General features: G+C 40.1%; 1 protein-coding gene across 1 annotated transcript; it reads left to right on the top strand.

The window, feature by feature from the left end:
- Positions 1-7,387: 7,387 nt before the first annotated feature.
- On the top strand, positions 7,388-11,166 carry LOC143883981 (uncharacterized). The gene is made up of 2 exons (XM_077387321.1): positions 7,388-8,386; positions 10,351-11,166. The coding sequence occupies exons 1-2, from the start codon at positions 7,648-7,650 to the stop codon at positions 10,980-10,982; spliced, it is 1,371 nt and encodes a 456-aa protein (XP_077243436.1). The 5' UTR covers positions 7,388-7,647; the 3' UTR covers positions 10,983-11,166.
- The last annotated feature ends 1,150 nt before the right edge of the window (positions 11,167-12,316 follow it).

Below are 12,316 nucleotides of genomic sequence, written 5' to 3'. Positions count from 1 at the left end.
AGTTGCAGCTCCGCCAGATGTATAGTGATACATTTGTGCCTGGTACTGGCCTGTCGTCCACCACCACCGGAGGAAATTCTTCATTAGAACCTCTTGTCAAATAGGACCACTACAATTCTTCCCCTCTGAATCACTGTCATTCTTAATGCCAAAATACTTCAAAGCATATCACACGCTGAAACAACCTAGACCTCAGCAGAAACTGCATTCCAGTAATGCACTATAATTTTTTGTTGGTCTCCAGCACACAGTAGATTTCCTTCTCCTAACTCCCTTCGGTATGGAATGAAGTAATGATCTCTACCGCTTCCTTTTCAACCCCTTCCTTAGCCGATCTGTCAGCTTGATCGTTTCCTGATCTTCTCTTGTTCCTTGAATGTATCGAAGCATTTTTTAAAATTTGTTGTCATTTGCTCCTACGCTTTCTTTTTTCTTTGAATGACCAAGTTTTCTACCACTGCTGCAGATATATTATGCCCAAGATATATGCAAAATATTTTGTTCCCATTGTTTAGGCCTTAATCAACACACGCGGCTACTCTTTGTATTTCGTTTCTCAAACACCTCTATTTTGTTGAGCATCTTTAGCGCGCTTTAGAAACTATATTTACTCTACTTTCTAATATTGCATTATCATGGTTATAAATTTCCACTAAAACCAACACGAAAATGATGATAGAGATGACATTCTAGATTGAAAATATGCGAGTTTTTGGCGACAGACCTGACAATCTTTCCTGCCATCGCCCAGAAAAGTTTCATTTTTTTTTTATGATGAACACTTGGCTTGAAGGAGCCAGCTTTGTGTTAGGTACTTTAACTCCGATGCCAAAAGCCCCGAGACCGATGTAACACATTAGGATAGGCCCTTAAACCATTTAGGATGGTAACATTCCACGCTGATGTCCCCACGCGGCCCACTTGCTTTCACTCTAGTGTAGCCCTCTTCATACCTACGCGGCCCACTTGCTTTCACTCTGGTGTAGCCCTTTTCATACGTTGCCCCTTCTGACTCGAAACGGGTGTTGGCTCGTCGTCGGTATAAAGTCACGGGTGCTCACTGGAGACAAGTGTTCAATCCCACCAAGACTTACCCTGATGCACGTCGTTTGTGGGCCACTGCATGCATCCATATGGGAATAGTCCTACTCCCGAAGGGGGTGGGGACACACCATGTCATCATAAAAAAGATGTAATGCATTGAGCTAGGCCGTGAACCACTTTGGGGTCATTAGTCATAACTTTCTGATGCCCCTGGAAGATTTTGCAACATGGTCAGCTTTGCCATAAGACTGGTTAAGATTGCCACAAAATCCGGAACCATGTTTATCATGTTCATCCACAACCACTATATAATGGTTTTGTGTAATTTCCCAATGGATGTAACCCTTTGTGGAACGAGGAGGGGGGGTGCGTGCAGTAGCCATCTTTAATTACCACATAGGAGCCGTAGAGATTAAAGATTACCGGCCAATCAGTTTGGTGCATGGGGTCTACAAAATCCTAGCAAAAGTGTTGGCTGGAAGGCTTAGACTGTTGATGGGAGAGATTATATCAAGATTCCAAGGGGGCTTGGTGAATTAGGGGCAAATTTTGGATGGTGTACTTATAGCTAATGAAATCCTTGATTCATCGAAGCACGATGGAGGCAGCGGGCTTATCTTTAAGGTGGATATTGAAAAGGCGTACAACCATGTGCACTGGGGCGTTCTTGATTGCATCATGGAGCGTATGGGGTTCGGTTCAAAATGGAGGAAATGGATGTCTGCTAGCATGTCCTCAGCCACTTTCTCCTTACTTATCAACGGATCGCCGGAAGGTTTTTTCAATTCATCTAGGGGCATTCGACAAGGGGATCCACTCTCGCCATATTTGTTTTTCATAGTGGCTGAAGTTCTGAATAGTCTGTTTGCAATGGCTGTCGAAAAGGGGTATGTGGAGGGGCTAAAAGTGGCTGAGAACTCTCCGGGTGTTTCTCATCTGCAATTTGCGGATGACACGCTGGTCTTCATCCAGAATAACGCAATGCAGGTCTCCAATATAAAACTTATATTCAGATGGTTTGAGATCTGTACAGGCTTGAAAATTAACATGTACAAGAGTACATTAGCAGGGATCAACGTTGATTATGGCCATGTATCGAGACTTGCCGCAGTACTGGGTTGTGCGGCTTCTTCACTACCAATTTCCCATCTGGGGCTGCCATTGGGATCCGGAATCCCGACAAAATCACAGTGGGATCCAGTGGTGGTGAGGATCGAAAAGAAACTAGCATTGTGGAAGAGGAAATGTCTGCGTTTGGCAGGAGGATTACTTTGATCAAGGCTGCGTTGGCAAACATACCGGTTTACTATATGTCGTTATTCAAGATTCTGGCTTCAATTGCAGCAAAAATCGAGAAAATGCAAAGGGATTTCCTGTGGGAAGGTGTGGAAAGCGACAAGAAACTCAAACATCTTCTCAATTGGGATACGGTTTGCAGATCAAAACGTAACGGTGGACTTGGGATTGGGAAGCTGCGATTAAGAAATAAATCACTGTTGGGAAATGGCTGTGGCGTTTCGGATCTGAAAAAGATGCGCTGTGGCGGAATATCTTAGGGAGCAAGTACGGTAAGGGATGGGGGGACTGGATATGGAGGGATCCATCACGCGGCAAAGGATTGGGGGCCTAGAAATCAATATGTTCTGTGAAAAACCAATTTCTGTCTCTCATTCGTTTCAAGGTGGGTCAGGGCGCGAATGTTCGATTCTGGCAAGATCTCTGGATTGGGACACAAAAGCTCATGGATAGATTCCCGGACCTATTCAGGTTGGCCCGTAACAACCTTGCATCTGTGCAAGACAACTTCAATAGAAGGGCAGGGACTGATAGCTTGGTGTGGGATATTAAGCTACGGAGAAATCTGAAAGAAGAGGAGATCAATAATTACACCTCCCTCCTTCAATTATTGGAGGGCTGTTACATATCCTGGAATGCCGACGATTCAATTGTCTGGCAGCCAGAATCGGAAGGTGAGTTCACGGTTCGTTCTTTCCTACAACAAATGAATAATGAGGTAGGGCTTGAATCTCAGTATAACACATTTTGACAACAATCAATTCCGCCTATGATATTGGCTTTCGCCTGGTCGGTCACCCATAGGTGTCTCAATACATGTGACCGGTTGAAAAGACATTCCTTTCATCTCGCTAGTAGATGTGTCTTATGCGGTATGGAGGAGGAGTCTCTCGATCATATCTTCATTCACTGCTCTTTCTCAACCAGATTATGGAATGCTATTTTCCGAGCTTTTGGAGTTCAATGGGTTTTGCAGGCGCGAATATTCGATGTATTGCTTAATTGGGGAGGGGCCTTCCAACATTGCATAGGTGAAGCATTATGGAAACCCCTTCCGATGGCCATTACTTGGTACATTTGGAAGGAACGGAACACCTGCATATTCAACGACAAGGCGAGGCATTAGAGGCACATTACTCTGGAAATCAGATTAGCCCTTATCTCCTGGGCAAAGGCGAACGGAAGCATTCCCTACTCTACTGGTCTGGCATTGAAAAACTGGTTTGTGATGGCGCATGAGAGGCTACCTCGGAGGGAGATAACACCGATATGGGTTGCACCGGGGGAGGGATGGCTAAAACTTAATTTTGACGGCAGTTCCCAAGGCAACCCTGAACCTGCTGGTTTTGGGGGTTTGATTCGCGATTCATCTGGGAGAACTATAATGTCATATTCCGGACCCGCAGGGATTTGCGACTCGAACGAAGCCGAGGTTAGGGGTCAGCTTTTTGGACTCAGATGGTACTTCTCTCATAACTTTGGGCCTTTAATGTCGGAGGAGGACTCCTCTAATGTCTTAGCATGGGCGACTAATAACGGTGGAGGGCCATGGAGATTACATAATATCCTTGATGAAATCCGGGACCTTGTAAGGGCCATTCGCCCTTCTCTCACACATCGTAGGAGAACTACCAACTCCTCGGCAGACACGCTGGCAAAAGAGGGTGTCATCTTAATGTCTGTCATTGTAATATTTACAGGGGCTATGACCTTCTGTTGATATGCTGTATAGCTTAAAGCACCTCTGTACTGGGACATCTTGTCTCCTCTCTCCTTTTTAATAATATTTCTGTTAACTTTAAAAAAAAAAAAAAGATTACCTCATAGACCAACAATTTTCAACAGCGTTTGTTGCAAGATCGATGCGAGAGGAGACTGGTAATCTGCCTTACTGCAGAGGGAACACTGCCATTGATTATTGATACATGATATTATATTAAATTTGTACATCAGCACAAAACGCAGAACAAATGGGTATAAAAGAGCAAATGGATTGATGAGGTAGTGTGGAGGGACGAGCTGGGTCGATGGCAATCAGGGTGTGGTTTGGCGGGGTGAAAGGGTGTCATTAAACTACATGTCTGTAAGATACAAATCTTGGAACTGTCTTTCAGGAAGGAAATAAACATACCAAAATTGGAATTCCTTCCCCGTGATTAGTCTTTTGTTTTGTCTTGTCTTGTACCTCTCATTAGACCAGCTCCGTCTTGTGATTTTTTTTTCTCTTTTTAATATATCTATCCAAAAAAAAAAAAAATGTCGCAGAGGATTCATGGTCGAGCATGACTCATTACCTCGCAGGTCTTTACAAAGGCGCCCTTAAGTTTAGCATTACTCTCCCTTTCTCTCTCAGGTCACCAGGGCTTGGTTTCGGGAATCATGGCTCAATTCCAGGACATTCACAGGGGTTCGGTTTTTGGATTATATAATATTCCTAGTAGAAAAACACATTAGTCGTTTGTGGGAGGTCCAGCATGCATTTTTCTATTAGCATAAACCATGGATGGTCAAGCAAGTCATCTCCACCGAGATAGGGACACTCCATGAAGAGGTCTAGTCAAAATTCGGGATCTTCCTTGGATTGCGGTGTGCATGCATGCAGGAGGAAATTAGGAATTAAAAACTCCATGTGGGCTATTAAATGTGCTCATGGACTAGCATGCCCTTCTCATTTTTCTTTATTAAAGTCAATCACTTCCATTTCTCTCACGACTCTTAGTATTATCATATTTTGGGTGTTCTATTGTGCAATTGTTCACCATGTTAACCTTCCCAACAGGGCACTTTTGTGTCTCTTTCTGATTTTTCTTTAATTAGATGCGACTTTCAAATGAAACGTTCCACAAGAATTGGTGTTCAAAGCTAATAATCAGCTCTTTATTTCCCACCTTCACCATCACTGTCTTTGTAGTTTGTACTTGCCATTCAAAACCTTATATTAAGGAGTGCCCCTTTCTCTCTGTCTCTCTGATCCATTGGAGAGATATTTACAGTGCTATGAAAAGCTTACCTTAGTACTATGCCATTCGAAAAAGTAAGAGAGCTACTAGGAAGAGGGAAATTGTCTTTACGGGACTATGTAAAGCTTTACCTCTGAGGAACATTGTCTTTACCAATGTGCTAGAGGCCCAAGCCCCCTTTTGAAAGCTTTTAGATAGCTCTAACACCCACTAAAACCAAATAGAAATGTACCAAATAATAGAGAAGCATCGATATCAAAGCAAAGGAGTGTCATTCTCAATACAAACAGAGGCATGCTCTACCCTGGCCCTCTTTGGATTATAAGAACAAAATTGTCTGGCGTAAATGTTTTTCCTAGTTCTTTCCCTTTTTTTTTTTGAAAAGGGCAACAGAATATATATATATATATATATATATATATATATATATATATATATATATATATATATATAAACAGAACCGAGGTGGTCCTGAAGGAACAAAGATAATACAAAGATAGCAGTGCAATAATTCAACGAAACTGATATGGTTGTCACTAAAAAGCTCGTTTGGACTGAAGGAAAAATATTTATTGAGAAAAAAATTTCCTAGCTTTTTTTTATTTCCATAATTTTAGAGTCAAATGATAAATTTTAGGGATATCATTGTAAATTGAAGGTCTTTGTAAATAAAACATGAATTACGATGGTTCAAGTTACTTTTTTCATATGTAATCAAACAATGAACAAGTATGCAAACTTTTCGAAAAAATTCTTTTCCAAACTTTTCAAAAAAAAAAACAAAAAAAATCCTCCAATCGAAACAAGGCCAATATGTCGAGGCAATTTCACAAGACGAATTTTGCTTGTCTAATGAAATCATTCTACCATTTCAAAAATTTTCTTTTGCAGCATCTCTTTTTCATAAAAAGAGAAATGCAATCTCATATGAATCAAATGAATAAGACAATTCAGCTATCAGGTCTCTTTCTCTTAAAAAAGTGAGGCCCCAAAATGGCATGGCTTTTTGCAAACTTTGCCTAGACGTTATCTCTTTAAAAATTGTATAAAGCTTTTCAAGTTAGATCTTTTTCGTGTATAATCAAATAATGGGAAAAAAATAATTCTAGAGAAGGTTTTTTCCTTTCCAAACATTTTCCAGAGAATTGATGTATTCCAAATATCACAGTATGCGTGGGGTGCCATCATGACCCTTTAGTTATGTGTAGGGTTACAACTTGGGTCGGGCTCAACCCAAATCTTATGGATTCAACCTGATTTTGGCTCGGGTTGGGTTGGCCTTTGCTCATGTTGGTTTGGGTTAGGGTTATAAAAAGCCAATCTGATTTAATTTCGGGTTGGGTTAGGCAACTTGACCCGTCCCTCTAATTTTATCTTTATTTTATTGCGTCCCTGCCCGACTCGTCCCAAACCCAATATCCACTTTTTTATGTTTTTCTATTTTTGCCCCAAGCACACCCAAGCCCAACCGGACCCAATTTAAAAAAATCAGGTTAGATGATTTGTGTTAGCGTTTATGAGATTTAGAAGTGGGTTGGGTTAGGGTTGACCCTCTGTGTTGGGTCAGGGTTGAGGTAATGCTATCCAATGTTGTCTTAGGGTTGGTGTCAAACCTTACCAACCTGGCCCCAGTTGCACCCCTAGTTATATGAAACTGAGGCACACCATATTGAATAGGTGAGACCTACCTCTACTAAATTCTAACCGCCCACAAGATGGGCCTACCTCTACCAACTTAACCATCCAATCAAGAACCTGCAAGTATATCATGTTTCAAGAAGAAAATACAAGTTTCACATCGATGGGCCAATATCGATTGTCATAAGTCTGATCAAACAACTAGGGAAATGTTATTAGCACTCCTGTATTTTGATGATCGCACTCCTCACTTTATTACAAAGTACGGTATGGCCCTCACCAGATGATCCAAACCGTCCATTAGATGGGCCGCCCCAAAAATCATTTCCATAGGTTGATCATAACCCTCCGATCTACAGAGGGTTAGGATCAACCCTCTAATATTCAGTCCCTCTATGGATTTGAGATTTTAAGGAAAAGAATGAAATAATCATCACAAGTGTAAAGTAAAGATCATCTTTATATCATAATCAAATATCTCATGCCTTTCAAGTGGAATCTATGAGTTTCTCTGAATAATTAAGCTAATTAGAGCCTTTAATTCATTCTGTTGAAATCTTGTCATGTATGACTCCTTTTCTCGACTCATTAATACTATATACTGAACACGGTGTTTATTTTGAGGGTTGGTTTTCATGGCTCCAATAAACAGCCAAAAGATTATCTTTCTTGAATTTCTCTCTGATTTCCTTTCTGGGTTCCTTTGGCAATGGAGAATGATGTGCTCCTGAAAACAGGGATTGTCAAGGATAAGAAAAAATTTCAGGGAAGAGAAGAAAATTTGAAGGAAAACCCACCAATGGAAGATATAAAAGAAAAGAAAATGCCAACAGTTTGGTTTGCTCTGAAGAAATCTCTGCACTGTAAATCAGAGCCATCAGATGTTCATGATCCAAAGGCTAGGAACAATCTGAGCACAATCCTGACAAGAAAAACAGGTCGGTCTGGCTGTTCAAGATCCATCTCAAATCTCAAAGATGTTATCCATGGAAGCAAAAGACACTTGGAAAAGGCCACAAGTTGCAGCCCAAGATCTATTGGAAGCAGTGAATTTCTCAACCCAATAACCCATGAAGTGATTCTCAGTAATTCAAAGTGTGAACTAAAGATAACTAGTTTTGGGGGTTACAATGATAGTGGTGGTGGTAACTCTACTTTTGTGGGTACCCTTAGGCCTGGAACCCCAGTCCGTTCCCTACATTATAACCCTACTTTTAGGGGTGCCACTACCCCTCCAAGGAAATCCCCTGGTTTCTTTTCTGATAGAGAAACCACTCTTTTTGGTGGTTCTGTTATTCCTAGTGGTGGTGCAGTTGCAGTTTTATCAAACACTATGGCTTCTCATGAGACTGATTCTAATGGTTCTTCTATTGTGAGTTGTCATAAATGTGGAGAGCAGTTTGCAAAGTGGGAATCTGCAGAAGCTCATCACCTTTCCAAACATGCAGGTAAGAATCTTGGTTCTTCTTGACATTATATTTCTGTGTGCCCAATATGGTGGAATTTTGTTGGATTTTTCTTTTTAGGCTTCTTTTTCCCTGGCCAATGTATGTTTTAAGGTTATGCCTCTTGATTCTTCTGGGCATGATTGTTAGAATCAAGGGACTGATTGTTGTTGGGTTTCTTAGTTGTTTTAAGTTTGTTTGAAGTAAGTTAAGCAGCTATCAAATTCATGTCCACGGGCAGAGAACACCCAATATACAAGGAATTCCTCAAAGATCCCAATTTAGCAAGCCAATTAGCAAAATCATTAGCACTTAAAGGGATAAGATAAAAAGAATAACAACTCCTCTCTCTCTGTACATCCCTAATATCACCCAGGAATTTAGCTAGTCACCATGGCCATCACTAAAGTCCTTGACCTACAAGATGACATTGGAGGAATCCTCTTCCACGTCGAGGGGTCTTTCAATTTTATCACAACAGAAACTCAAACCTAAGCGGAGAGAGATGACATTGAAGGAATCCTCTTCCACCTCGAGGGTTCCCTCAATTTAATTAGGAAAAATGCATTCACAAACCTAAGTGGAGAGCCTGAACCTCAGCTTCAGTGCAGCTAAACCCAACTGGTTAAGCAGATATCTGGGTATCTAATGTAGTGCAGTACTTGTTGTATCACATCATGTACCTTCTTTGAGCCTCTGAATTTGGCAGGCTGGTCTAATGGATTCACAGAGGAAACCTTTTTTCTTGAATTGTCAGGGTTGGGATTTGTATTTTTGACTCCGGGTCGATAATGTCTATTTAAAGTCGATTCTTTTGTTCAATTTCTGAAACATCCTGAAGCTGCCTTCGTGACTTCATCCGTGAATTCTATGACCCTTTGTCATTTATATCGTTACTTCAGAACACTTAATAGGTTCCTTCTGCTTGCAAACTTCCGCACTTCCTAATTTTCATTTCAACATAATTGGAAGATCAGAACTTTCCTCAATTTCATTTTTCCTTCTCGATTCTAGAGTTTTTTAATCCATGGTGACTCACTGTGCTCCATTATTTGATTCATCTAAGTTTGATGATTTTCAACATTCCTGTGCCTTCTTTGTTGATGCCTGAGATTTTAAGTTTTTTGTTCTTTTGTATATATATGTACATTTTATGTAAGATCCTTTTCTGTGGCTTTTGCGCAATAATGGTTAGTTAAGTTCCTTTTTATGTGTTGAATTTCATATTTGATTTTGGTATTCTGCTTGAGGCTCACCAATCTTGATGTTATAATCCTGCAAGTTTTCCTTTGTGTTTTGATGGTTCAGTCCCCTCTACCTCCAGTGCATTTGGTTGCCCAGATTTTTTCAGCCTAAGTGGTTCTTCTTCTTATTGCTAGTAAAGGCAGTATTGTTTCCTATTTGATTGCCGGATTTCAGTGTGACATTTGCTTTCATACAGTTTTAGTGAGGCATCTCTATCGACATTTGCTTGCTTCTCACGTACCATTTTAGTGTAGGTTTGTTGAAGATTTTGCGTTCTTGATCAGAACCCTCCATGTTCCATGAATTCCATTTCTTTGTTACTACTTACTTCAAGTAACACCCCTCTCTCTCTCTCTCTCTCTCCCTCTCTCTCTCTCTCTCTCTCTCTCTCCCTCTCTCTCTCTCTCTCTCTCTCTCTCTCTCTCTCTGTGTGTGCATACGTATATTGTTTTTTCTTTAGCGTTGCGTGTAATTACTTCTCTGTTTCCCTGAATCTAGCTGATTTCGTTTCCTGAATGTTATTCAATTTCCGATTCCTCTTCGGCTAGATCAAACATTTTCAAGCTTTTGTTGCTGGATTTTTTTTTTTTTTTGGTTCTTTGTAGGATATAAATATATGGACTAAACATGTTCTAAGAATATATATCTCACTACAGAACTTATGAATGCCATGTTCTGTCTGACTTAGAAATTAACATTATGCTTCTCTTCTACTTCTGCAGTCACGGAGCTCATCGAAGGCGATTCATCCAGGAAGATTGTGGAGATCATTTGTAGGACTAGCTGGTTAAAGTCTGAGAACAATTGCGGACGAATAGAGAGGGTCTTAAAGGTCCATAACATGCAGAAAACACTTGCTCGATTCGAAGAATACAGGGAGATGGTAAAGAACAAAGCCAGTAAATTGCCCAAAAAACACCCGCGTTGCCTGGCCGATGGCAATGAATTGTTAAGGTTCTATGGCACAACAATTGTGTGTTCACTAGGTATGAACGGCTCTTCTAACCTCTGCCTATTGGAAAAATGCAGTGTATGTCGCATTATAAGGCATGGGTTCTCTGCAAAAAAGGAGCTGAAAGGAGGCATTGGTGTTTTCACAACTTCAACAAGTGGAAGAGCATTTGAATCCATCGAATTATATGAAGAAAAACCGTCAGTAAGAAAGGCTTTACTGGTCTGTAGAGTGATTGCTGGGAGAGTTCATAGGCCTTTGGATAATTTCCAAGAACTTACCGGACAAACAGGTTTTGACTCATTGGCAGGAAAAGTGGGTCTATATTCAAATATTGAGGAGCTCTATTTACTCAACCCTAGAGCTCTACTTCCTTGCTTTGTGGTAATCTGTAAACCCTGAAAAAACATCCCTGCTTTTAGGGGCATTTCAAGTTAAAATTGAGTACTTTCCCTTGCTCTGATCCTTTTATTTATTATTATTTTTCTGGTAGAATTAATGGGTCTCAGAATCTGTCTGTAATCATAGCAATGAGCTTTTCTTATCCTTTATTTTTCTTTTGTAAAGAAGTTTGAGTGCCCCTCCATCCACATGTCTTCTGATCACCTTTGTGCTTATGTTCATCTCTATCGTGGAATTATATCTCTTCATGTCTTTCAATTAATGCCATGTGTTTATTGTAGGTGGTTTCATACATGTATTTATTTTTTGGTGAAAAGATTAAAATCTATCAACAACAAAAAAAAGATTTAAAAGGCCTCATAAGACTTGAACACATTCACCATAAAAATTTTCACAAGAATGAAGTAAGAAATCCACCCAATTTTCAATCTCTATTTTTATTGACTGAACACGTTGTATTCTTAGATAGAAGATCCACCATTCTTATCTGTATCGATTTGACTTGTATTATTGTTTATTCCATGTGAGATAAGAAGTACCTTATATGCATTCAGAAAAGGAAATACTGATATTTTTCTCCGGGGAGCCGGTTTCAGCTCATGTAATCTCTTAAACAGTCAAACTCCTCTAGAACAGCTTATTTGCTACTTGCTCTCTTTCTTTCTCATCTTTGGGTTGTTTTCCTGTTGTTGTATCTGTAGATTCTTTTCCTTTAATAAATTTTGCTTATAGTGAAAAAAGGAACAGCTTATTTTCTACTTAGCAACACTTCAGTAAAACACAAAGGATGCACAGCCGAAGTTGCAGAAACAAGACAAGGTTTTGTGAAATTTTCTTGCATTGGAGGTAGTCAGAGAACAATCCAACATAGTTATAGTTGGTTTGCTTTGGAAAATAGAACCCACGGTGTCCATACCAGAAAGTATTAACAAGCTGAAGAAATTCCTTGCTTCGTTTGGTTCATAAAACAAAATCTTGTTCTACTGTTGATCATGCTTGAACTATCCTGCTTGGTTTTTTATCGCCATCAGTTAGGCAAAAGAAAATCGACAGAAAGAATCCAGACACTGTGCGGTCAAAGCACAACTAACTGAAATCAACTAATGCAACCCAAAAAAAAATACAGATACCTCATGCATCAAAAAGATGCCAACTGATTTAACATTTCTCCTTTTCTTGATTCTTAAATTTTTTGGCGCGAAACTTAACATTCTTCAACCCCTTTCATACCCTACATCTCTGAGCTACATTGACCATTAGGGGGGACCCCATAACCAGGTAACTCTCCCTTATCAATGGATAGTAATATGCCTCATGTTGTGAAAACAGTCGAT

Source organism: Tasmannia lanceolata, unplaced genomic scaffold (assembly GCF_043159265.1).
Source record: "Tasmannia lanceolata isolate RefF3 unplaced genomic scaffold, GAP_Taslan_0.1 ptg000008l, whole genome shotgun sequence".
Lineage (NCBI taxonomy): Eukaryota > Viridiplantae > Streptophyta > Magnoliopsida > Canellales > Winteraceae > Tasmannia > Tasmannia lanceolata.
Note: the sequence above shows the minus strand (reverse complement) of the source record. Positions and strands in the feature narration are given on the sequence as shown.

Excerpts from the sequence above, each read along its gene's own strand:
- LOC143883981 (XM_077387321.1), top strand. The coding sequence starts at position 7,648 with ATGGAGAATGATGTGCTCCTGAAAACAGGGATTGTCAAGGATAAGAAA. Across the intron at positions 8,387-10,350 it reads TCACCTTTCCAAACATGCAG|TCACGGAGCTCATCGAAGGC; the intron begins GTAAGAATCTTG and ends CTACTTCTGCAG.